The 27,005-nt window shown below is 44.0% G+C and overlaps 1 protein-coding gene across 8 annotated transcripts in view; it reads left to right on the top strand.

Annotated features, from left to right (window-relative positions):
• Positions 1-27,005, top strand: part of VPS13D (vacuolar protein sorting 13 homolog D) — a 275,671-nt gene that overhangs the window by 201,228 nt on the left and 47,438 nt on the right. For 5 of the 8 annotated variants that reach the window (XM_086344602.1, XM_086344604.1, XM_086344605.1 and 2 more), the window contains 2 exons: positions 12,779-12,911; positions 15,885-16,080. In XM_086344602.1, the coding sequence (XP_086200728.1) occupies positions 12,779-12,911; positions 15,885-16,080 (329 nt within the window). Of the gene's footprint in view, positions 1-12,778; positions 12,912-15,884; positions 16,081-19,786; positions 19,946-27,005 lie in introns of all 8 variants that reach the window. The other 3 variants (XR_015143438.1, XR_015143440.1, XR_015143441.1) reach the window with 2 other exon arrangements.

Consider the following 27,005-nt stretch of genomic DNA (forward strand, 5'->3'; position numbering starts at 1 on the left):
CAGTCATGTTCTACTCTTTGCAACCCCATGGACTGTAGCCCACCAGGCTCCTCTGTCTGTGGGATTTTCCAGGCAAGAATACTGGAGTGGCTTGCCATTTCCTCCTCCAGGGGATCTTTATTTCACCTATCTCTTTGGAAGATATTTTCACTGAATTTAGGATTCAGGATTGGCAAGTTTCTTTCAGCCTCTGAATAGTATCATTCCATGATGCACCATCATTTCTGTTGAAACAGCTGCCAGTATTACTGCTGCTCTTTTGAAGGTGATATATCTTTTATCCTGTGACTCTTTGTCTTTAGTTTTTAATGATGATTGCCTAGATATGGTTTTCCTGCCTGGGATTTGTAGAACAGATTGAATTTGTAGAGATGTTGGGAAATTATGGCATCACTTCAGGTAGCGCTTCTGCTCCTTTCTCACTCTGTCCTTCTGTGACTTCAGTTAAATGGAAGTTGGACTTTTAAAACCATATCCCACATGCATCTTATGCTCCCATTTTTCTTCATGCTTTGATCTGGCTATTTTCTGCTGACTTATTTTCTAGCTCACTAATCTCTTTTGGTCCTCTGTCTACTTTCCTGGTTTCATTCATCTATTAACATCATAATTTGAGTTCCCTGGTAAAATTCTCCATCTTTCTATGAATTTTTTGAATATTACTATCATTCTATTTTAAACTTAAGCTGTTAAACTATTTTAAAGTTATTAGTGTGTCTAATAACTCTAATACCCAGATTACTACTGAGTGATCTTGTCTGGGATTTTTTTCTTAGTTTTCAGTCATTTTGTTTGACTTCCATATCTGGTAATTTTTATTGAATGCTGGGTGTCATGTCAGAAAAGTTTTAGAGGCTCTGTCTGATGTTATTTTTCTCCAAAGAGGGTTTATATTTCGTCTTCCTTCTACTTTCAAGTGCCCAGTGCTTTGATTTTCCAGCTTGTGTACCTCCCTGCGGAACTTACGTTCTGAGCTTTTCATTTGCAGTGAGGGGTATATAACAGCAAGAATTTTCCAGTGGGACTTATATTTCAACACAGATCAGAGCCTGATGCCCCAGAGTAGAAGGGTGGGGGAGGATGGACAGTGGAAGGGAATGTGTGTTGGGGGGTAGAGACCCTATCAGCTGTAACTCCTGAAATGATAACAAACCCTTAAGGAAGCTTAGTCCTCAAGAGTAAGTTCTGTTTAGGCAAGAAAATGGGTGAAACTTCCTTTACAAACAAGGGTTAATTAGCTCTCTTCCATGTTGAAAGTACAGTGAACCAGAGCCTCTATTTTTCTATCTTTCTCGTAATTGAAGGTTTTCTTTTAAAAGCAACACAAGACATTAGAGTAGGCCCATTAAGTCACCTTTGAAAGGGCAGCTTTCGGGTTAAGTGGATTGTGTTTTCTTCCTCATTCCAGGACTTGTTTTTTAGACCTGAAATCTGTTAACCTGGGAATGCCTCATTCAGCGGGCTTTAAAAACACCAGATCTGCAGGAAGTAGATGGGTGTGAATGCTGAGTGTCCTCTCCCGGGTCGTTTTTTGTGTATGGGGTTGAAGGATAGTAAAGTTAGGAATGCCTCCTAAAAGGCCACTGAGGAATCCAAGGGACATCCCAGGCAAATACCAGAGGTTTCTGAGGAACCAGACTGCAGTTTTTAAATTTTAGTCCTTCTGAAGGGTGGGAATCTTTGCTTCTTTTGTAAAAAGAACCTTATTGTGGACTTTCATTTGAGCCTGGGATCAAGCCAGGTCTCAGGAAAAGTGAGCTAGGACTGAAGTACCTTGGAGCTGAGCTGCTTGCATCCACCTCCTCCCCTCCCAGAGGCTCACCTCCCCATGTTCTCCTAGATGCTGACGCCTGGCTCTTCATCCGTGGTCTTCTCTCGCATCCATCGCACTTGAGGTTGAAAGACCTCCCTGACGAATGAAGAGTCAGCCTCTGTTATCTCTGGCTCCATCCCCCCACCACTCCCATATAGTGTAGTTAATTGGAAGAATAAGTACCTTGGTGTCCGCTGTGAATGCTGGGTTAGGTCGGGGAACATGGGCCTGGAGAGGAGCCAAGCAAAGATGGAGAGGCATGAAGCCCGAGCTGGATGGACCCTTCTTAATAGAGCATGGCTGGGCTTTGCTGCTTCTCTCCCCATGGCCCCCTTTGCCTTTGCACCCCTATCATCCACCTCCACATGTCAGTTACTGATAAACAAAACCATCCTTGCCTGAGCAATAACCTTTCTGCGGTTAGATCTGCTTGACCAGACCAGCTCTGATGGAGCAAATCTGTTCGATTTAGCACTCCACCTTCAGTACATCCTTCTGTGAGCAGATGGGTGGAAGAGCAGGCCTCTCCAGAAGTCAGGAAATCTTGCAGTCAGTGGTCCCAGTCCCCATCCCAGCTTGGCTTCTGTCTTTCCTCAAAGCTGTAAATGGTGCACGAGCAGTGTGACCTTGGTGTAATGTGATCCACACAGTGGACATCCACTGAACCTCCTCTTTATCTGGGGCTTGTTTCAGATGTTTGAGTGAGAGCGTTGGGGAAATGAGGGGCTGGGCAAAGTGTGGGTGATGGAAAAGGATGGGGTATCAGAGTTGGGGTTTGATCACGAAAGGGGAGTGGAGCCTGACCCTCTTGCACATCCAGGGATTTACATGTCATTTTTGGGAAACTTTTACACTTCCTTCCTTTGTCACCAGCACTGCTTGGAAAAGAAAAGATACCTATCTGGTGTGTATAAGATTTTCCCTAGTGATCAGGGAGAAATTTCCCATGGAGAAAATAACAGAAATCAGAGTTGGGTTTTCTCCATAGATCATCAAGTTTCAAATATATGTGGATACCTAGTAGAGAAGGCAGTGGCACCCCACTCCAGCACTCTTGCCTGGAAAATCCCATGGACAGAAGAGTCTGGTGGGCCGCAGTCCATGGGGTTGCTAAGAGTCGGACACGACTGAGCGACTTCACTTTCACTTTTCACTTTCATGCATTGGAGAAGGAAATGGCAACCCACTCCAGTGTTCTTGCCTGGAGAATCCCAGGGTCGGGGGAGTCTGGTGGGCTGCTGTCTTTGGGGTCGCACAGAGTCAGACATGACTGAAGCGACTTAGCAGCACCAGCGGCTTCTCAGGCTATTGTTGGAGGTGATCATGGTCTTTCCAGTTTCTTTCTTTTTTTACTTCCAGTTTTATTGAAATATAATTGACATGCAGCACTATGTAAGTTTAAGGTATACAACGTAATGATTTCACTTTTTCACTTAAGTATTACATATATCATGAAGTGATTACCGGGTAAATTTAGTGCACATCTCTTATCTCATATAGATACAAAATAAAAGAAATAAAAAATATTTTTTCCTTGTCATGAAAACTCTTGAGATTTACTTTCTCAGTAACTTTCGTATTTCTTGGCTGCAGTCACTGTCTGCAATGATTTTGGAACCTAAGAAGAGAAAATCCGTCACTGCTTCCACTTTTTCCCTTCTATTTGCCATGAAGTGATGGGACCGGATGCCATGATCATATTTTTTTGAATGTTGAGTTTTAAGCCAAACTTTTCACTGTGCTCTTACCTCATCAAGAGGCTCTTTAGTTCCTCTTCACTTTCTGCCATTAGAGTGGTGTTATCTGCATATCTGACGTTGTGAATATTACTCCCAGCAGTCTTGATTCCAGCCTGTGATTCATCCAGCCTGGCATTTTGCATGATGTACTCTGCATATAAGTTAAATAAAAGGGTGATAATATACAGCTTTGTTTTACTCTTCTCCCAATTTTGAACCAGTCAGTTGTCTGGTATTCCCATCTCTTTTAAGAGTTTTCTACAGTTTGTTGTGTTCCATACAAAGGCTTTCATGTAGTCAGTGAAGCAGAAGTAGATGTTTTTCTAGAATTCTCTTGCTTTCTCTATGATCCAGTGAATGTCAGCAATTTGATCTCTGGTTCATATATATATCCTCCAGCAGTATTAAATATATTAATCCTGTTACATCTCTGTTACTTACATATCTTTATAATTGAAACTTTGTACTTTTTGACCACCTTTGTCTAGTTCCTTCTCTCCTTCGTCTCTGCTTCTGGTAAACACACGTCTAATCTCCCACAGATTTGCTTGTTTTTTGTTGTTGTTGAAGTATAATTGACTCACAGTTTCTGGTATACAACATAGGGACTTGATATTTCTGTATATTTCAAAATGATCACATTCAAGTCTAGTTATCATCTGTCACCATTCAAAGATACTACATTATCGCCAACTGTATCCCCCAAGCTGTACATTTTATTCCTGTGACTCATTTTTTTTTGTAACTGGAAGCTTGTACCTCTGAATTACCATATCCTATTGCACTCATTCCCCCATCCAGGGTCTTTCCAGTTTCCTCTGTACAACTGGATAATAATAGAGTCCGATTCATGGGGTTATTATGAGGATTAAACCAATAAATGATTTCATAGATGTCAAACCTTTAGAACAGTGCCTGATATCCAGTTAACATTGCTGGCCAGTGTTTACATTTCTAAAAGTTACACTATGCTTTTTAGCAGTTGGAAGCTCTCCTTTGCGTATTCTGCTCATTTAAAACTTCATTTATTTGAAGAAACCAGTTGGGGACTTATTTCTTTCTTAAAAAAAAAAATCTCAATATGTTTCAAACCCCTGAAACACACCTGACTTTTTCAGTGAGAAGCTCAGCTTTTACTGGTGCCTAGCGTCTGGTATTGTCCTCAATGATGTCACCCAACTCCTTTCTTCCCAAGCTTTTGGCTTTAAAGAGAATATATCTATTCATTTGAAATACAAAGTACTTTACAAGAATGAAGTCCTTGTAACTGGGAATGAGATAAGCTCTAGCTTCTTTTCTATTATGAAATGTTCTGTTTCTAACTTTATGCATTTTAAGGTTTTAGTCTATTTATAATTGACTTCTTGATGCTTTCCATTGTTCCATAACGGGTATAAGGTGACTTCTATATCACAGGATGAGACATGCAGGGTTCAGCTGGGGAGGAAGGGGGAGTGGAGTGTGCATTAGAAGAAAGAATTGGATTTGCATTAATAATCCTTGCCATTTACACATTGATTTGTGTTTCTTCCCCACCCCCCACCATGTACTTTGAAAACTAAGGTATCTTTGGATTAACCCAGCAACCACGTGGGCAGTGTCCTCCCTGTTTTATTGATGAAGACACTGATCCATAAAGAGAGTGTGTGTTTTGCTCACACTCACCCAGCTGACACTAGTGACAGAGTTGGGATCCTTGCTACCCAAAACCTGTGTGCTTTCCTGGTGTTGAAATAATTTATCTGCCAAGTCAGCTATTATGGAGTGCCCACCTTGGAGAGATTTTTTTCCCCTATGTCACAGTCTCTCTCTTGGTTCAGTACTGAGGTGTGGGCCATTTGCACGGATTGAAAAACTTTGTCGGCGTGGCAGATGGAGACCTCATGGCCCATTCCAAGGCGTATTCCCCTTGACTAGCACTAACTGTAGGGAAACCCAGCCCTGGCTTCCCTCCAGGTGTACTTCAAGTGATTTTCAGCAGTAGATGAACTGATGCCTGGCTCCTCGGTACAGTCCTCCACCCCTTCTCGGAGGAAGCCTGTGACAAGGCCTGGCTGATGGAGGGCTAAAGCTGTGATGCCATCCCACCCACAGCTGGGTTTAGAGATTCATCCTGCCGATATGATTGATGTAGGAAAAACCAGGGAAAGTTGGACTTGACAGACATAACACTTGTCTGTTATTGAAAATCAGTTTTCCTGATGCTACCTGTGGTATTCTTATTTCTCTGCTTTTAGCCTTGTAATAAACTCTCCTGATCCTTTGTAAAGAAAAAGCAAAATCCTATTATGTGAGAGTGCTCCGATCCACTCCGAGCATCTAGATTAATCTGAAACAACCTCTGAGTTCACAACTGGGTCAGAGTTGCGGAAGAGCCGGAAAAGACTTGCCAGTTCAGCAGCAGCAGGCGTGTGTCTCGGGCCAGTTAAGAACCAGGACAGTCTTGAGGTCTGACTTTGTTGCTTATGTTTAGGCCTTGTGTGCTGAGATAATTCTGGGTGGCTTTGGATAACTCTGTTTCTTAACTGAAAAGGAGTATCTGTTGCCTGATAAGTGCTTACCCATGAAATAGCAACATGGTGTATGTCTTAGGGTAGGAGGGCCTTTAGATCTCCAGAGCTCGCGCCCGTCTCCCCATCCCCCCCGCCCCCAAAACCCAAGGTCATTGGCTTAAGCATGTTAACTGGAGTAGCATGCCAGCCGCAACTTTAAAATGTCTTTCTTATTCAGGGTCTCTTTTCTGGATTCTTTCCCCTTTCTCTTTTTGCCTTAAGGGCTACACATAATCATAACCCAATAGAACTGAAAGTAGACAAAGCCGCCCCACTTTTAGTAGGTAGAGATCTGGGGTCCAGAAATACCTCTTTCTTGCCAAACCTCAGCTTCGCTGATGCCTTTTTTTTTTTTTTTTAATGCCAGTCCCCAGTCCCAGCCCACCCTCTCCACTATTTGGCCAAGTGAGGGCTGGCTCTTACCCTGTGTCAGTGACAGACACCTAATGCTTGTTGGATCACTTTCTCCTTTACTTCTGCCCCATTCACAAGTCTCACAAAAGGGTTTTTCAATGTCAAGGAAAAACTCAGGCCAAGAATCGTTTTTAACTGTGGATATTTTAACAATATGAGTGAAGTATGTGAAGACCTTAGTTTTGAAGTGACTTACAATCTTACATGACTTGAAGGTGGTTTTCCTGCTAGTATTCTGGCAGAGTCAAAAATGACTCTGAAGTTTAAGCCTCCAGATTGCTTGTAAGAAACTTGTAAAAAGTGATGACCTCCTGTGTGCCAGACTCCGTGCCAAACACTTTGCATTATCTCCTTAACCCTTCAAAGTAACCCTTTAGACTAGCTTTTTGCAGAACCAAGCTGAGGTTCCAGGAGGCCTTGCACCAACATGTATGTTTAGTAAGTGGCAGAGTAAGAACTTGACTTGTTCGCCTCTGCCTTGTGACCATGTCATGGCAGCCTTCCTCCAGGCATGATATACTGGGCTCTAGATTTCCACGGTCCAGCCTAACTTGTGGCAGGCAATGCTGATCAGAGTTGGAGCTGGGATGGTGGCTGAGACCTGTGGCTGTACAACCTGATGCTGAAAGAAGGCCCAACCCTCACTCACACACAGACTCCTGTCACTTCTCTCCCCTTTCCTATTATACGTGGTCACATTGGCCCTGGTGACAAGAAAGATGTTGTTACCAGCAATTACTCAGTGGAGCAAGGATACTGAAGAGGAAATTTCCATTAGGTAAATAACTGTGAAAGAAAAACCCCAGAGCAGGGGGAGAAATTCAAGCCCCGGCTCCTGTTACACTGGCCAAATATCCTTGGCATCCCCTGCTTGCTGAGCCTCCTGAAAGGGACAGGAATGCTGATAGGACGAAACAGAGGGACACAGTGTGAATTTGTTCTCTTGCATCATTCCAGCATCTACTTGAATTTCAGTTTTATAAAATCAACTTTTCTGAGCCCAGCCCCAAATGCAGGCTAATTTGTTGTGGCTCCATTGCTGGAGACAGTGGGGTTATTTTTGAAAGGTGGGATATTGACGTGCCGTGTGTGTGTGTCAGCTACTCTATAGAACTGGCATCTTGAAGTGCTTCTGAGATTTTTACCCGCCCTGGTGAAAATATGGCTGTGTAGAAATTAGTGGTTTGGGGCTTGTCAGAATTCACAGATGTGGCTTGTGCTGGAGCATCCTTCAGTGAAAGATGGGGGGAATCATTGTCGTCTTCGCAAGGGTCATAGCAGCTTTTCTCAAGGACATCCTATTCGTTCGGAATCTTTGATTTTAGCTAGGACAGTATCCTGGTAGCTCAACTGGTAAAGAATCCACCTGCAACATAGGAGACCTGGATTCGATCCCTGGGTTGGGAAGATCCCCTGGAGGAGGGTATGGCAACCCACTCGAGAATTCTTGCCTGGAGAATTCCCATGGACAGAGGAGCCTGGCAAGGCTAAAGTCCACGGGGTCATAAAGAGTCAGGTATGACTGAACGACTAAGCACAGCACAGCAGAGCAACAGAACAGTATTCGCGTGTAGCCTTAAGTTTTTTGTGGACTTCAAATTGCTACCAAATGAGCTATATTGGCCTGTTGTTGTTCAGTCACTAAGTCTTATCTGACTCCTTTGCAACCCCATGGACTGTAGCCTTCCAGGCTCCTCTGTCCATGAGATTTTCTAGGCTGGAAAGAATACTGGAGTGGTTACCATTTCCTTCTCCAGGGGATCTTCCCAACCTAGGGATTGAACCCACTTCTCCTGCATTGCAGGCAGATTCTTTACCTCTGAGTCCTTGCAAATGCCCCTTCTGGTGTTGAGGTGTAGTTTATACTGGATGGAGTTAAAGTGCGAGCACAGTCTCATTTAATCCTTACGACAGCCCTGTAGAATCTGATTATACCCGTTTTGCATAGGAAGAAATTGAAGTTCAGATAACTCAGTACTGTTTTCATTGAGTGTTCCATGTATTAGGCTCTGTGCTAAGTGCTTTACATGTTTTATCTAATCCTTGCTGTATCCTCGTAGATGGCTATTCTCATTCCCATTTGAAGATGAGGAGACAGAGAGGCTCACAGAGGTGAAGTTACTCATCCATGGTCTCACAGCTATTAAATGTCACAGAATTCAAACTCAGGTGTGAATGTCCTGTCTTTATGCCATATACCTGCCTCCTTGGAGTTTTCCTTTGTCCGAGTATCTGCCACCAAGACTTCATTTCCATTTGAAGCATCATCAATGAAAAAGTTTCAACGTGAATTCAATTTTCAATGTGTCTGGCTTTTCTTTTTAAAATGTGGAGGCAGAGCTGGGGCGGGCAGTGAAAGATTTCCTACACCAGTCACTCCTACGTTATGTTGTAGCTCTCATGGGCATCTCTGCTCTGTTTGAATGGTCATTTTCAAAGTCAAGGACATGGATGAAACAGTACTTCCCAGCCTCAGAAAAGACCAGTTCCAGAGGGCACCCATAAAGAGTGCCCACTGCAATTACCTCCCTCTCCAGCCCATGTGTCCTCACCCTGTCTTTTAGGGAGAAATGAGATATAGGGTGTGATTTACTTTCCCACCGAGGTGGGGAATGAGAGATGGAATTAAGGGTGACTCAGTGCTCCCACAGTGGGAGAAGGCCGCAAGCTTTGTGGTGCCGTGGATTCGACTCTCAGAAGACCAGTGGACTGGCCCAAAGCCCAGCCTTTGATCCTTCATCTGGCTGGCTTCAGTTTAGTTCCTATAAATGTTTCTCCCTGCAAAATCTTATTAAGCTCTCATCAGTATGGGTTTGGTCAGATCATGGATTCCTACAATGGCACAAGTTTTCTGAGTTCTCAACATCATATTTCTAGGGGTGAAGACTTTGGTAGTCATTTCCTGTTAATAAAATCTCTTTGTATCCTTTCTGTCCATTCACAAGTGACAAAGGACAAGCCCAGCTGGCCTGCACAGTGGTTTTTTAATAGAGAAATGGACATTCAGATGGAAGCCCTGGAGTGTGCAGAGTATAGGCACCTTTCCATGGCAGTGGTAAGGCTCCTGAGAAGCACAGGGAAGAATCCAACATTTAGAGGGAGGAAGGGATCTCTTAGGTCATCTTGTCCCACCCTTCTGGGGTCAATGTGGTGTTTCTGTACAGAGAACACCCCAGGCCAGTTGGTGCTAGGGTTGCCAAGGCTGCTGCAACAGAATCAATTGGCAGTTAAGCTTTGACATAGCCTCCCTCATAAATCTTGGCTATTATACTTGTTTTATTGGAGGATGGGGGACAGTTAAGGGAAAGGGGTTGGTATTGGGCTATTTGCCTAGATTATTACCCCACATTCTCTTAGGGGGGAAAGTATTATGGGGTTTTTAACTTCTAAGTCAGCTGCCAGAAATATGTAGACAGGACCTTAACTTACTATCTCTTCCAGGAAGATCTCTCTTTTTAGGAAAGTCAGAGTTGAACCATTCTTTCCTTCTTCTGTGACATCAGGGAGAGACATTTTTGTCCAGACCCTGAGTGAAGACCACTGGCAACCTCTGTAATTCCAGAAGATAGCAAGAATGCGCTCCAAAACAAGGGTCACATTTCTCTCTCCTCTCTCAATTCCCAAGTGCAAAGAGTTTTTGTTCCAGGTTCTTGTTGCTGGCCGTGTCACGTGTGGAATTGTTGTCTTCCTAATGAGACTGTCACTTTTGAGAGTAGGTCCAAGGCCGCTATTCGCTTGCCTCCTTAGCAGGACCTAAATCTGTGCTGGGCCCAGAGTAAGTGCTTAATAAAGACATCCTAACTTGGATCATAGATCACAGACTGTCAGAGCTGGAAAGGATTTTGGAAACCACCAAGTCCAACACTCTAATTTTATAGATGGTACCACTCCAAAAATTCACTTTGGAGGCTGGTGTTTATCTGCTGGGAAGAGAGTTTCGGTTTTTTCCTTTCAATGTTAAATTCTCGCGCAAGTGACCATCATTCTAAATGTTTGAAAGGCTTTCTTTAGACAGTGTGGGATGTTCCTCCGTGGACTAGTAGCTGACTAATAATAACCTGATAACAGTAAGAGTGCTGACCAGATTCCATACCCTGAGCAACTGTCACTGATCCTGTCAGCCACAGGACAGCATCAGGACTATCTCCCTCCTACAGATCCTGGGAGGGAGGCACAGCGGTCAGGCCCCTGGCTCGGGGTCACGTGGCTACCAGAATGGTTGAGACTAGAATCTGGTTTGGCCAGACCCCTGAGCTTATGGCTCACAGTGGTTCTAAGTGGGGTTGCTGGAGAAAATCCCCACTTAATAAGAAATCCCACAGTGTCTCTGTCCTAAAGGAAAGTGTAAAATTACTTTTCATTAACTTCAGCTCTCTAATTAGACAGGGAGTGACAGGGAAGGTGAGGCAGAAATCAGTCATGACAGAGGTTGCATCTCCGGAAAAGTCCATGAGGTCATAAAAGCTTTTGGTCAAGAGTGCAAGGAGTTCATCCATACCGTTTCTCCATTCCATACATGAACCTGTTTGCAGGGGATGAATGGAGACATAGATGTAGAGAACGGGCTTGTGGACACAGTGCGGAAGGGAGAGAGTGGACAAATGGAGAAGGTAGTATCAACATGTATGCGCTGTCGTGTGTGAAATGGGTAGTTGGTGAGAGGTTGCTCTGTAACATGGGGAGCCCAGCCTGGTGCGCTCGTGATGACCTGGAGGGGTAGGACGTTGGGAGAGGAGGGGGGCGATATATGTATAATTATGGCTGATTCATGTTGTGGTACTGCAGAAACCAACACAACATTGTAAAAATTCAAAAACAAAAGAGTACAAGGAGAAAGAGCAGTCAGATCTTGCTCCAGGAACCATTGCTTTACGTGGAATCGCTGCTTCTTCCTCTGGTCTCTCCTGTGCCCAGAACTCACCTTCCCTCATTTCTCAGCGTCAGAAGCCTCAGGATTGATGGCTTCCAGGGCAGATCTGTGTGCCCCACCTCGCCAAACCAGAATGCAGTGGCCTTGTGGTGGCCAGGAGGCCAGTGTACTGCGTCCTCATGTCAGGCTGTTTGCCTCGAGCCTTTCCTCTGAGCTTTATATCTAAATAACATTCCTGTGAGTTTTCTAAAAGGTTAGTCCTGGGTCATTGGCACTTAAACCACTTGTTTTGGTAGATCCTTCCCGTGAAGCTTCATTATATATTTGATATCCTTCCTTTTTTATGCCTGAATGATGAGGATAAGTACCCTGTGGTTTATTAACTGTCACTTTAAACCTTTTCAGATTGTCTTGTGACAAAACAGAGTTTTATGTCCTTTTTATCCAGCTTTGATGGGTGAGACAGTTCTCTGGGTAAAGTATGCCAGGATAAATAAAATCTCACTCTGATTTGTGGGGAAGGATTTTGCATTTGAAATCATGAGTTCAGGTCTGCCACTTCATAAGAAAGGTGATCTACCCCTGTTCACCTTTCCCTAGACTTTGTTTTCCTCTTGACAGATGGGACTGGGCAGTCAGTAATTGTGGAATAAGTGGAAAAAAGGCATTACTTTGGGGCAGTTGATCTCTCTTAAAATGTGGATGTCAAATCCTCAAGCAACAATTTGCCACATTTTTATTTTGAATCCCACTGATCCTTAGAGCAAACAGCCTCTGTCCTTATCAGTGGAGTTGTCGTTGTTTAGTCGCTAAGTCGTATCCAACTCTTTTGTGACCCCATGGAGTGTAGCCTGCCAGGCTCCTCTGTCCACGGGATTTCCCAGGCAAGAATACCAGAGTGGGTTGCCATTTCCTTCTCCAGGGGATCTTCCCCACCCAGGGATCAAACCCGTCTCCTGCATTGCAGGCAGATTCTTCACTACTGAGCCACCAGGGAAGCCATCCACACCATTATGGAATCCCAAAGTTCCCCTCTCCTCCCCCAGGCCATTTTGTTACACCTTTAGTCTTTCTGTAAGTTTGCAATAGGATTGTGAAAAGTAAATATGATTATGGAAGTTTAGTAGTTGTTTAAAAACCTTATGCCCACCAGTGTAAATGTCCTACAATTCGTTATATGTCCAGTGCTTGAAAAATATTCTTCTGGGACACACACTACATGTAATTAAGCAATTAATCTCTCTCTCTCTCTGTCATTCAGTATTTACTGAATCCCAGTTAGGAACAAGGGAAGGTATTTTATTTAAAATAATAAAAACAGTTAAAAAAAAAAAAAAAACCAGTGCTGAGGCTTTAAAACTTGTTTCCTTCTGTTTTGTATTCATTCCAGTTTGCGGGGACATTATCAGATGGCTTAGGGAAGACGATGGATAATCGCCACCAGTCGGAGCGGGAGTACATCAGATACCATGCGGCCACGAGTGGCGAACACCTTGTAGCTGGCATCCACGGCCTGGCTCATGGTGAGTCATGTGATATCAGGCTGTAGACAGGGGGCTCTTCTGCCTCAGCTCCCTGGAGGTGCCTTTTGCTTATCCAATTGCAAGAAGAAATGATGGCTTGGTATCTGAGTGTGCCTGAATGCTTCCAGGCTCTCTGGTTCTGTCCTCCTTGGGTCAAAATGTTACAGCCTGTGAGAACTCTTCATTCATTTTCAAAATGTTGTACACATTGCAGTTCCTTCTTGTTCTCTGGCTTCTGTCTCCCAAGTGTCCTAGGATGTAAGTGTCCAAACCCCTTTTTAGAACACAGGACTACTGCTTCAAGACTTGCCTTCTGCTCACTGATTATTCCTTCCAGAGGTAGTGAAATGTGAATTGGCTGCCAGGTTTGTGGCCCAGATGTTTTTGAGTCATAAATGCACATTCATAGGGATTGTAGATTTATGTGCCCAAGAGATGTGGAACACAGCATGAATGTCTCTGAACTTGCTTATGGTTCTGATTTTTAACGTTTCAGTCTGACTCATCTGTTGCGTCAGTACCTTCTCTGCATGACGTTGAAGGACCCTAGGCAAGTAGACCCAGCCAGCTCTTCCCACCACTGTCCGCAGCCACACTGTATTTCAGCAACCCAGACTTATATCCTGCTCTCCAGACATGCCCCCGAGTCCTTGCTCACTCATGTTTCTTCTGCCCTCCCCTCCCCAGCCGCACTTCCTTGCCCATCAAAATCGTTCTCTACCTGCAAGTCCCCACTCAGATGAGGTTTGCGCAGCTCCACTGTCCCCAGTTAGAATCAGTGTTGATTAGAGCAGACCTGGCAGTCTGAGTTGTGTGTGTAGCCAGCTGTGTGTGTCTTGCTTCCCTGATAGGCTTTGAGGGCAAGGAGAGGATAAAGACCCTCTCGTGGTCACCTTTATACCTGCAGTGCCTCACACAGCACCTGGTGTACAGCTCGTGCTTAGTGATGGTTGTCGGTTGAACTGCTTGTACCAGATTCTTAGGAATAGTCTGAAGCTCTCAGTAACAATTGGAGGAAAAACAAGGAATATACCTAGTAAAAAATCATATTTTTCTTCGTTTTTGTTTATCAAGTTTCCTGATGATAAGGTTTGGATCAAAATGCCTCTGCCCAGCTGGAAAGCAAGCAGCCCCCAAGGAGACATCAAGCTAGCAGTGAACTTTGGCTGAAATTGATCTGTTTATGGACTTTAAAAGTTGATTGTTGGGCAATCTTTTGGGGTTAAAGATTTAATCATTGTTTCTGGTCACTGTAATGATAGTGCACCAGACAATTTTAAGACTTTATTTTTTTAATGAATATAAAGTGCTTTGCTATGTGTACTTGTCTTTATCTATCCAGCATCCTTGAGATGCAGAGAGAAACCATGCCTGTCCTCACTGTTTAGATGGGTGTTCCAGTGTGCTGAGAAAATGAGTGAGTGGTTCACAGTAGCAAAATCCCTCCAAGCCAGGGATCCTTCAGATAATATGTGCAACACCTCCAGAAGCCATTCGGGCCAGTCTGAGACCAAGAACCAGTGGCCTCATCCAAGGGGGACCCATTAAGCTCTGGGATGTATGAAAGCAGTAGAGTGAGATCCTTCCTTCTGATGAAAAAACAAAACAAAAAACAACCCTTAAACGATAACAAGAACCAGAATCAAAGCCGTCTCCTTGGTTTTTAAACCAGGTTTTTAAACTGAGAGTCAGGCTCAGTTCCCCCTGTCGGCCCCACTCAACCCAGGTTCAGTCATGTTCTGACTCTGCCATGAGCTTTGTTCCAAACTTTGGGAAAGGCCTGTTGCCTCACTGGAGCAAGTGGACCCAGAATCCAGAAGAAATGCCGTGAATTGTTAGTATATTCTCACCCAAGGAACTTCCTATACCAATTTGTCTCACTAGAGCTGAAGAGTCTAGAGAGAGTGTCCTCATACCCCCTCCATCAAAGGGTAAACATCTGTGAGTGTCCCTGGCACAAATCCTGGAGACGATTCTTCCTAGCAATGCCTGCGTCCTCTCCAGCCTCTGCCAACTTCTGGCCACTTGGGAGGCTCTTTAAGGTCACTGCCATCACCTTTCAAAATGTTTGGAATGTCTTTTTGACCTCGGTCAATCTTTTGAACTGATGGCATCTAGGGTTCCAGCTGACACTGGCAGCCTTGGGGATACCCTTCATCCAAGCTTCACCCTCGACTCCGATTGCATGCACCTGTTTCAGCAACGTGTTCAGGAAGGAGTTTTGACCCCATTTCAGGCATTCAGTGGTGCTGCTGCTGCTGCTGCTAAGTCACTTCAGTCGTGTCCAACTCTGTGCGACCGCTTAGATGGCAGCCCACCAGGCTCCCCTGTCCATGGGATTTTCCAGGCGAGAGTACTGGAGTGGGTTGCCATTTCCTTCTCCAATGCGTGAAAGTGAAGTCGCTCGGTCATGTCCGACTCCTAGCGACCCCATGGACTGCAGCCCACCAGGCTTCCCTGTCCATGGGATTTTCCAGGCAAGAGTACTGGAGTGGGGTGCCATTGCCTTCTCCGGTGGTGCTGGCTAGTCAAATAGTATTCTTTGAAAACTGAGGATTTATATTTGGTTCTTGCTCCACCTTACATTTTAGAGGATCCCAACTTTCCCCAAGGGCCCAATTTGCTGGTCCGTTGATTTAATCCTCTGTCTGCACCCTTTCCTGATTGCCCATAAGCTATTCAAGCTCTGGAATTAAAAAGTAGTCACTGGTAATCTCTTCACTTTCCTTTGTTTTTTCAAAACTGAAACACGCTGTCCTTCTCACTGACGTGTGATGCATGTTCTCTGACTCTCAACTCCGAGGGCACACCTGCTGCCGCCCCATCTTGATGGGCCTCCCTGTTGCCTGTCAGGAGGTTGGCATGATGCCCATATGTCTACCTCGCCAGGTGCATGAAATTGAGGGGTTTGCCTTTAAATGCTTTTGCTTTTGTCCTTGGCCAGGTTACCACAGCCCTTGTCTCTTTTGCTAGGTATCATTGGTGGACTGACCAGTGTTATAACCTCAACCGTGGAAGGTGTGAAAACAGAAGGGGGTGTCAGCGGTTTCATATCTGGCCTTGGGAAAGGGCTTGTTGGCACTGTCACCAAGCCAGTGGCAGGCGCCCTGGATTTTGCATCAGAAACAGCCCAGGCGGTGAGAGACACAGCCACCCTTAGTGGCCCCAGGTCAGTGGTCGTGGGGGGAGTGGCTTTTGCAATTTCCATCCCCAGTCTGCTGCCTCTGCTGAGCCATAGTGATATGTTTGATCATACACTTTCTGCCTTAATGAAATGATTTTTAAAAAACTGAATACACGTAACTAAAATTTCTGACCTGCCTAATACAAATACATGAAAATGAAGTATAAACATCTGGCATAATTTTCTATATATCTGTATCTATCTATCTATACCTGCATATACTGGATGTGTATGTGTGTGTGTGATTTTTTTTTTAATTAGACTAATCAGAAACACAGTGGCATCCTTACACACATCCCCTGTTCACCAAACTGAGTAGACCCCTCCAAACACCCGTTAAGAAAACTTGGGCTGTGTCTTGCTCCAAGGCCCTGTGGCATGGTTGGAGAATCCAACAGTTGCGGTTCACCACATGTAGTCTGTCCCTTCTTAGTTCTCCCTCCATTTGAAAGTGCCAGCCGGTCCCCCAACCTTACAGAGAAACTTCCCAAGGAAGCTGGCAGTTCTTCTGTGGGATGCCATCTTGCCTTGACCCCAGCTGAGACAGGAAATCAGTGACAGCCCACACAGTTCCAAATCCCATAGACTCCAACCACTATAACTTTGCTATTCATGTTAGTGGCCGATTTTAGCCTCCCTTGTCCAGAGTGACTAATTGGGGATCTTATCAACAGAGGGTGTAATGAATGTTACAGTTCCCAGCCAAGCTGGACTCCACTTAAGCCCAGAAGATTTTGCTGCTGCCTGGTTAATAGATATCCCCTGAGTGGGTTAGTAGGCCCTTAGAACGCCCAGGGCCTGGGCCACGTCCACACCCTGTCGCTCCTTCAAATAGGATTTGAAGTGAAATCGTCCCCAATTAAAATGAATCCATTTTCTGTCACCAGGAAGCCTTTCTGATGACACATTACTGCACTAGGGGAAATGCTTCAGATTGTAGACGGGGACCACGTCATGTGTTCAGCTAGAATGTCTTCCATCTGGAAACAGCTGCTCCTTAAAAAAAGGATCTGTGGAGTTTAGTCCTTTAGTGAAGTTACAGTCTATTCTCAGACACAAGGCTGAAACAATCCTTGAGTATCTCTCAAAGGATGTAGGAAGCTGGGGAAGGGGGCAGGAGGGAGGCTTCAGAAGGATTTTCCAGTTAGTTTCTCCATGTTTGCCCGAAGCCCAAAAAGTCTCTGTCCAGTTCTTTGTTAGGACAGTAAGACCCAATGAAGCCCAAGTTAAGTGGAAGGCCCTGAATAATTCCAGAAGACCCATTCTTATCCTTAAAATCCTAGAGTGGTCAAGGGACAGAGTGATTTGTTTCCGAAAGAGTCCGAGGTATATGTGTTAAATTTAGAAACATAATTTTGTGCTGCGAACTCTCATGATGATGTTGACCAGAAAGAAATCACTTGCATTTTATACAGTGTCAGTTTGGAAAGCTTGATGAAGTTTCGCATTCTTTTTAGGAGGTCAAGAAAGGCACAAAATGCTTGCTGCAGAAAGGTGGTGGTGTCATTTTTGCCAGTTGTCTAGCTTGATTGCAGACGGTTCTATTTAGTGTTAGTGGCGTGTATGTATCACTCATTCATTGTTTTGATGAGTAAATATTGATTGAAAATTGCCTGAAAACTGAAGGCTGGGAATATAGCAGAATGCAAGGCTGAGCCTAGTCTCAGAGGACTTACAGTCAAGCAGGGTAGCAAACATAAAACAAATAATCATAGGAGTAATTATTTGCTAAAATTGTGATAAATGACACAGGAAATTTACAGAGTGCTGTGGGACTGTATAATTAGAGGAGGCAAAGAGTCGAAAGAGGCTTACTCATGTGTGGTAAATGGGGTCAAGAAAGGCATATCTAGGGAAGTGATACTTGAGGTGAAGCCTAACGTAAAAGTGTGACCTGGCCAGGTAAAGAGAAGGAACAGTCACCTCCCAGGTAATGGGGGACAGGGAACCTGTGTGCTTTGCCTCAAAGCAGATAGCAGTTAGTTGGCCAGTCCAATTGAATTGCCCAGAACAGCTATCTTCTAGTCACTCACTCCTCCTAGAAACCAAAGCTCTAGTGATAAGTGAGGAGCAGCCAGGTAGCCATGGGCCCTTGGGCATGGAAGTTCAGAGGGGACGTTGAACTGCTGCCTCTCTTCTCTGTTCCTGGAGGAGCCAGTAGTGAGAGAATCATGGCCACAGTACCATGCTCTAGACCCATGCTAACTTAGGGCCTCAGAGAAACTTGGCCCTCCACCCTTCATTGCACTGAAAGGCATTACAGATTCTTCTGGAACTCTGGAACCCATTTCCCTTGGTCCATTTGTCTAGATGGAACCATATGGTTATTAATGAGGAGCCATGTGTTAGAGAGAAAAGATCCCTTAACCTGGAAAACAATAGCACTGGGTCCCAACCCCCTTCCCTACCAGTTTTGGGCCCTTGGTCAAGCCTCTGAGCCCCCTTGAAGCCTCAGTTTTTTCCTCTCTGAACTGGGGATAAAAATACCTATTTATTCTCTCTCAGAGGTTTGAAACCCAACCAGAGTTATTTTAATGTGGATGTTGTAAAGAACTATAAAATGCTGAGTGATACTATTTTTGAAGTCACATTAAAGGAGCAGAGAGGTTTTTGCAGGTGGAGAAACATTTGAGTGCCTCAAGGGTTTGTTCTGATGACACTGTGATCTCTTAGGAACATACTAGTTCTCCCAAGGGATAAATCACCCTGATTTCTTGGAAGTGAGTTGTAACCATCTCCAACCATCCCAGTTGATTGAACAGGATCCAGGGGTGTTACTCAGGGTTTTTCCCCACTGTTTAGACAACAGGGACTAACAAATGATTTGAAGGGATTAGAAGTGAGATTCTGACCGAGAGCTGACCTGAGCCCAGGGACCGAGCCAGCAGTAGAACCCAGGAGTCCAGGCGCTCTGCCTCTGAGTCTGCTCTTGGAATGAGACTTTCTGCTTCCTTTGTAATATTTCATCCAAGGGAAGGCTTAGATCTTAGCATCTATGTTTTAACCGACCCAAATTTCAAGCAGATGATAGCAAAGTAAGCCATAAAACTGTGAAAGAATATTCCTTCCAGTAATCCATCTGAAAAGTGGCCTTACAGGAAATATTGGCTCCTTTCTGTGTTTATTTGAACATGATTTTATTTATAGGGAACCCCCTCCCCCCCACTTGAGTTCCTTGAGATTAAAATACTTCCAAGTTCCTCTCCCTGTTGGCGTGTGCAGGCGTTCCAAGAAGGCAGCCACCTACCTTTTCCCTGAAATTTCCATGCAGTCTCACAGTTCCTGGGAAGGCAGGTGGGGGTGGGGGAGAGGGGAGGGCGGAGGACAGCAGAGCCTCTGGCCTCAGCGTGAATGCTGTGGGCCAGTATCCCCTGCTGCATTTGTTAACTGCACAAGTATGTGTGGTTTGGAACTGAAGAAGAAAGCCTCTTCCAGGGCCACGTTCTGCTGGCTCAGGTTGCATCTTCTCGTCTCCGTGTGTTGAGCCACATTTGTCCATTCCCAAGTAAAGTTTACGAAAATGGCACTGAGGCAGCCACACTTGCAATGCCACTGAAGCCATGTGGACAAGTCTGCCACCCTTCAGGTGGTGGTGGTTTAGTCGCTAAGTTGTGTGAGGCCCACCGGGCTCCTCTGTCTGTGGGATTCTCCAGGCAAGAATACTGGAGTTGGTTGCCATTTCCTTCTCCAGGGGATCTTCCCGACCCCAGAATCGAACCCGGTCTCCTGCACTGCAGACAGATTCTTTACTGACCGAGCTACGAAGGAACACTTCATGGGACCAGGCCAAAGCCGAGGCATGTCCAGTTCTCTGCGTGTGGGGTGGAGTTTGCTGGTAGCATTTAAAAAGGTACTTCAGTAGAAAACCTCAGAGACCCAGCAGCAGCAAAAAAAAAAAAAACACAGAAAAGAAAGGAGGGTGTGACCTTGAGCTATTTATTTACTTGTTTATTTCTCTGAATACTGCATGTTGTACACATGGGGTCACAGGACATTTCGAGAAAGCAGCAGCTGGAGGTGTATTAAACTGAGCCCCTGAGGTTTCCTCCAAACTGTTTCTTCACTTTTTCTGTCAAGACCCAGAACCAGGGGGTAGAGGTGGGAGTTGGCAGAACTTAAAATATTCAAACTAATTTAGCAAAGCTCAGGAGTGTTGGCGCTTATCTCATTATTTGTCAGATAAGGAAGAAGGGGGAATCCGAAGGATAATGACAGATCAGCATTTAAGGATCTCAGCATCAGGACTCTGATAACGTTCTGGAATCCCGGGATCCTCATACTGTGCACATAGATGCAAACTCCAGTTGCTCAGAGAGTTTTTGAGTAACCTTTCAGTTGATTTCACAGAAAAGATTCATGGTGGACTTTTTTGACTTCTTTAAGTGAAAACACTCCCAAGATACCACCTAAAATTCGTTAAAGATACTTTACGTGCATGGCCTCTTAGATGTGAAATGGAAATGGATTTTTTTTTTCTTCAGGAAAAGCCCTTTCTGTTAGTATTTGCATCCTAACCCACAACTCTCCAGGATAAATGGGTTAAGACCCTCATGGGTCATCAGAGCCTGGGTGCAATCAGGGTGGGCAGGTGTGAAGAAAGTAAGCAAAGGGGATTTAGGAAGTGCTTCTCCTGCTCTTCCAGTCCAGTCTGGCAACACTACTCGTAATCGCTGTGCTCAGAATGCAGCCGTCTGCCCTTTGTGGTGTATTATACGTAACACATCAGGCTGAATTGGCTTGCATTAAGCCTTTAGGAAACTTCCAAAGGTAAAAATCTAATAAAAATGTAAACATTCATTAGTATATACCATGCATGCATCAGTGCATGCCCAGTCCCTCAGTCGTGTCTGACTCATTTGCAACCCGGTGGACTGTAGCCTGCCAGGCTCCTCTGTCCATGGGATTTTTCCAGGCAAGAATATTGGAGCAGGTTGCCATTTCTTCCTCCAGGGGATCTTTCCAACCCAGGGATTGAACCCGCATCTCTTATGCATTGCCAGGCAGATTCTTTACTGCTGAGCCACTGGGGAAGCCCAGGATATACCAGTGCTCTCAGTTTTTTCCACCATGTTCCCTCTAAGGCAGAGGATGGTGGACCGATGCCCCCTGAATCTGGAGGCAGAGCAAGTCCAGCACTTCTTGCAAAGTTTCTGTTTTATCTTGAAACTGTAAATGGAGTTTACAGTTTATCCCATGTTTGTTTTAAATAAGGTAATATTTTTACATTGCTACCCAGTAAAATCAACTGTTCAGAAAGATACACCATGTCATCCTATAGCTACTGCCTCTTGCTCATTTAAGAAGTACAGGATACTCCTTCCAGATGAACCCTGCAGACCCTCAGAGCGTCTATGTAAAGCCATGGTTACTGGCCTGGGTGAAAAGCCAGCACCTAGGACAGGTTTGACCCAAGGCTCTGTTTCTCATCTTTGGGCGTATCTGTCTATTGGCTTGGTAACCATCTGCTGGGGGCAGCCAGGTCGTTTGTCGACATGTCAGTTTTATCATGAGAAGGATTTCAGTTTCGGTGAAACTGAAAAATTACTGTTGCATCTGGCTGAAAGGAAGGGACTGTTCATATCTCTCCGGTTTCCAAAAGTGGCCCCGTGGCTCTAGGGGCACCCCTGTGTCTGTCTCCTGCTTACCCCTGACTGTGAGGTAAGAACTCTGTGTCCTCACTTCCTGATCTTGCCACACCAGGCCTTTCCCGAGAATGCTTGAACATCGATTGGTCCTTCTCTCAATCCTCCTGAGCACACCCAGAAGAAGAAACAACACTCAGAACTATGCTAATGACATGTGATGTCTCACTCGGGTCTGAAATTAAGCTGATGAAGTTACAGAATAAGATATTTTTAAGAAACATCTTAACATGCCTTATAAGTTAAAATTTCTCTCCCAGGAACACAAGCAGAGAGCTCTTATTTTCTAAGACAGACTTCTTCCCTCTTGCTGAACTCCAAATACTGTACTCCCCTTTCACTCAAAGGCTCCAGACGATCCATTCTCATTGTAACATAGCTTATGGAAAGCTCAAATCTGTTGATGGAAAAAAAAGAAGTGTGTGTGTTCCTGCACACACATATTTGAGAAAAGCCTTTCCATTTATGAAATCCCATGACTCATTTTTATGCGAGATTATCTGTTAAGGGAAAAACCACTTTTTTGGTCATGGTACATTATTATCATTTCTAGAAAGGAGAGTGTCTATTTTTTGCCATTTTTGGCTTGCAGAGATGACTGACTTCATGGAAACGGCACTATCCTGCTTCCAAAAGTAAAAATAAATTGAATTCAGGCACGTACGTCTTTGATATATAGTCCTGGTGTCTCAACCAGCAGGTCTTTGCTCAAAGAAAATAGAATGGAAAGTATGATTGCTTTCTGATTCTGGTTTCTTCCATTTAAAAATTAAATAGTCAGTCTGAGGCATGTGCACGCACGCACGCACACACACACACACACACACACACACACACACACAAGTCCTTATATATGTAGTCCCTTCCTTGTTCAGAGACTTGATTTTTAAAACTCTGGAATGACCCCCAGTCTTACATACATAAGATATGCATTTGAGGTTTTTGCTTTTAACTTCAAAAGAAGCAGAAGTGTATTTCTTCCTGAAAAAAATTTGTATTCCCTGTATTAGAAAAGAATTAAATGTCATTTAACTGTTGGTGGAATTCCTCTGCCAAGGCATGAGGTTTATTTATTTTTAGATTTTGATGGCCATCTTCTGTCTTTCATGGTTTTCCCTTCCAGAATCATCCATCTTTGCCCAGGATGAAATTGGAGTCTCCCTGAAAAAAAGGGATCCAGGTTTGAGTTCATAGCCCCTGCTCCCAGAGAGCTTTAGTCAGTAGGATAATTCTGAAATAAATAGAGGCCACATGGGCTAGCAGAGAACTGAAGAGTGTAGTACTGTTTTAGAAGTAAAGGCCTGTAGCCATTGGTGGAAGAAAAGGCAGCCTTGGGTTTTATTAACTCCAAGTTCCCTTACTCTGAGACCTTTTTTGAGTACTCTTTTTGTCAGACTGCCTCTCAAAGACAGACTTGTGCTAAGTTTCTCACTAATTTGTCAAATGGCAGGGTCGGGGAGGAGGGAGAATGAGATTGAATTAGTGTAACATTTTAATCATAAAGAAAATTTTATTATATTTATTATATATGGGTGGGGCTTCCCCAGTGGCTCAGCAGTCAAGAATCCATCTGCAATGCAGAATATGCAGGAGAAACAGGCTGAATCCCTGAGTCAAGAAGATTCCCTGGAGGAGGAAATGGCAACCCACTCTGGTATTCTTCCCTGGAAAATCCTATCGACAGGGAAGCTTCGTGGGCTACAGTCTCTGAGGTCACAAAGAGTCAGACACTACTGAGGACTGAACACACACACACACGTATTATATATAACTCAAATTAGGTTAACAGTGTTACTAACCTGTATCCTTTGTGGATTTACTTTAATCTGTAGAGAACACGGATTTCTAATTAGCACATAATTTATACATATGGGTCCTTTTAGGACAGAGGTTCTCAAAATATAGTCTAAGGACCCCTGGGGGACCCCCCTCAATACTCTCCATGGGATCTGTAAGGCCAAACCTATTTTTGTATATTTACATATTCATATATAGATATACGGAGGGAAAAAAAACTATTTTTATAATAACATTCTCTAATGAATGAACAGAGGAGTTTTCCAGAAGCTATACAATATGCGATATGGCAACAGGTTAGCTGTGGAAGCAGATAAGAGAATGGCAGCTGTTTTCGATTAAGCAAGAGTTATAGAGATTTGCAGAAATACAAAACAATGCCACTCTTTGCACCTTCTGTGACTTCATGAATATGTCACTGGCCAACAAATACCTCTACCTGGTTTATTTCTTCGACAAGCTATTTTGTTTGAAAATATGGTGATGATCCATCAGCTGCTGATAAATAGTGCATGTTGGTAACGATGGATTAATGTGGATTAAACTGTAGGAGCCACTGTAATGCGATGCTTCACTTTGGCTTCCTGCCAACAATTGTCAGTCCTGGTTTGCTCCTGACTTTTACTGGGTTTCTTGAAGTAACAATTGGGAAGATTTTACCACATATCAGAAGGACCTCTCACAATAACTTACCTAATTTAGTCCTTCACCTTAACCTACCATCCCAATAAATTCTAACTTTAGCAGCATGGTAAGTGCTCAGCAGAGGACTTCAAAGTGCAAGGTCCATCTTGTCAAAAGGCCAGTCAGTTGTGTGAGCAGTGCCCTGAGCTCATTCAGGAAATCAAGAGGGTACCTCTCTGTCATAGTTTACTTGGCAAAACCTCAGTTTTCTGCCCTGGCAAAGTTGATGGAACAGGACAAACCCACAATATTTGGATAAGTTCCTTTGAACTCCTTGCAGAGAGCAGTTTTTATGAGGCCGTTGTTCTCCGTTAACACCAGAGACAGCTCCTAGTAGATTTTCCCCAAACATACTTCAAACATAGATAATGGCAGGGGTGACCCAGGCTGTATCATAAAATCCCAGGGGCTGCTGAAAACTTCAAAGGGGAGTCAGCACAGAGCTTCACCTCTCGTTAGGAGGAGGATGGATCACCCTGGTGGGTTGGGACTAGCTGAATGTAGTGTAACCTCACTAAGTACCTCCAGGATGGACAGAGGACAGAGCTCGTCGGTCCTCTAGACTTGACTGAGCTACTCTGGCAGCACAGTTAGGGTAGTTAGACTGGCACCCGGCCACCTCCCAGGGCATCAGCATTTCAAATTAGCATGTGTGGGTACCTTCATGTCTTCTAGTGAAAAGATGCGAGCCTCAAAGAGTTTCTGTGTTCTTGTTTGAACTGTTGAGGGGCACTGTAAATTTAGTTAATGAACTTGTGATATTCTAACCTGATTGCTTAGAGAGTGCTCTGGTTCATGTGTAGGCGAACTGACAGTAAAAATTCATCAGGTGGTGAAGTACTGACCTCCTGCTATATTCCAGGCATATAATAGGTATTAAGTACTGAGAATATTTAATACTGGAGGACAGACTGCTTTGAAGAATCTTCCAGATTCCTGAGAATCATCAAAGTGTCTGTGGGTTAATGTTCTTGAATTAGTCTTACATGTCCATTAAAGCAAGTTTCCTATAGCTTTCTTGAAGTACCCCTTTATTAGTGATTTGACTTGCTATTTGTTCTTGGAAACAAATTGCATTTGTGTGTCAGTAGTCTATATTTGGTGGTGTGTATTGGTGTATATTTGATAGTTACAAGCATTTTTTTCCACATTATCAGGTCACCACAACCCTTTCAAAATGAATTGTTATCGTTTTACTAATTGTTTACAATTGGATAATTATCTCTTAATTTTCCAATTGTTCTTTCCACCTTAGGCATATTTATTAAATATTCTTTAGTTTCTACAATTAATAAGAACAGTGTTTTTAAAAAATATAATTTTGACCTTAATGATCTCTTTATGACAATTTTTTTTAATCTTTTCAAATTAGAGTTTATTTTATCAAAGTAAGTAGCATACCCACACTTTCAGAAGTCAAAGATTTCTTCCTGTGAGAAATAAACCATCAGTTAGCTGCCCCGTTTTTCCCCAACCCCTGATTCCTGTTTCTTTAGAGGCAGCCACCTCCAATACTTGGGGCTGTATTTTCATTTTGGAGGTACTTAACCTCCATGTTTCTAAAGGAATAAAAATGAGAATAGTGCATTTCTTGATATCATTGACTTCTTATTGCTGTCTATACATGTCCCCCGCACCCCCCATTCCGTTTTTCAGTATACTGTACTTATATCATTTTCTGGTAAATCAGTAATTCCACTTTTACATTGTTGTTGTTCAGCTGCTAAGTCGTGTCCAACTCCTTGCAACCCCATGGACTGCAGCCTGCCAGGCTCCTCTGTCTTCCACTATCTCCTGGAGCTTGCTCAAATTCATGTCCACTGAGTCAGTGATGCTACCTATATGTAAAGAATATTCCCAGTGAAGCCACGTAGGTTACTATGATTATGTTTCCAGTTTGGTTTAACTTTGTAGTTTGTTTTTTTTCTCCCTGGAGCCAATAATCACTTTTATTATTTTTGCTTAGTTTTATATAGACATATTCCCAGTTTATCCTCAAATTTTTATCTACTTTTGACTTTTTCACTCTGAGATTAGTAACTCCTTTTTAAGATATTTTTCCTATCTGCCTATTACTAATACATCCATACACTATCCTCTTGTTGTTGTTCAGTCACTATGTCCGACTCTTTGCAACCCCATGGAGTGAAGCACGCCAGGCCTCCCTGTCCCCCACCATCTCCTGGATGCCTGAGTTCATGTCCATGGCATCGGCGGTGCCATCCAGCGATCTCATCCTCTGTCATCCCCTTCTCCTTCTGCCTTCAATCTCTTCCAGCTTCAGGGTCTTTTTTCAATGAGTTGGCTGTTTGTATCAGGTGGCCAAAGTATTGGAGCTTCAGCTTCAGCATTAGTCCTTGCAGTGAGTATTCAGGGTTGATTTCCTTTAAAATTCCTCCTGTCCATGTTTAAAAATGTACTTAGTAATTGATCAGTTACATTTTTTCTCTGGAAAGCCTTCCCCTAGCTGCCTCCTGCTCCTGTCCTCTGTAGAGTGAAGGCCCTCATTCTCTCCTGAGTTTCTTTCTCCCGGTTGCTTGTTTTGGCCTTTTTCTTTCATGAATAGACAGTTCCCAGATGTTTGATGATTCTTGACAAGGTGTTCTCCTATCTTGAGAGGAGGTGCTAGTCTGCAGACTGGGGGCTCTCTGTGTGGGGCCCGGGGCCTCACCATGAAGCATCAGGTGGGGACCTGCTGGTGCCCATCTTCTGCTGAGGAGGAGCGGGCTGGCTGTGGGTGGGAGAGCCCTGTGGTCTCACCGCTTCTTATCCAGACTTCTACCCAAC

This window comes from Bos grunniens, chromosome 16 (genome assembly GCF_055505025.1).
Source record: "Bos grunniens cultivar Pamir isolate PY7600 chromosome 16, Bosgru_T2T1.0, whole genome shotgun sequence".
NCBI lineage: Eukaryota > Metazoa > Chordata > Mammalia > Artiodactyla > Bovidae > Bos > Bos grunniens.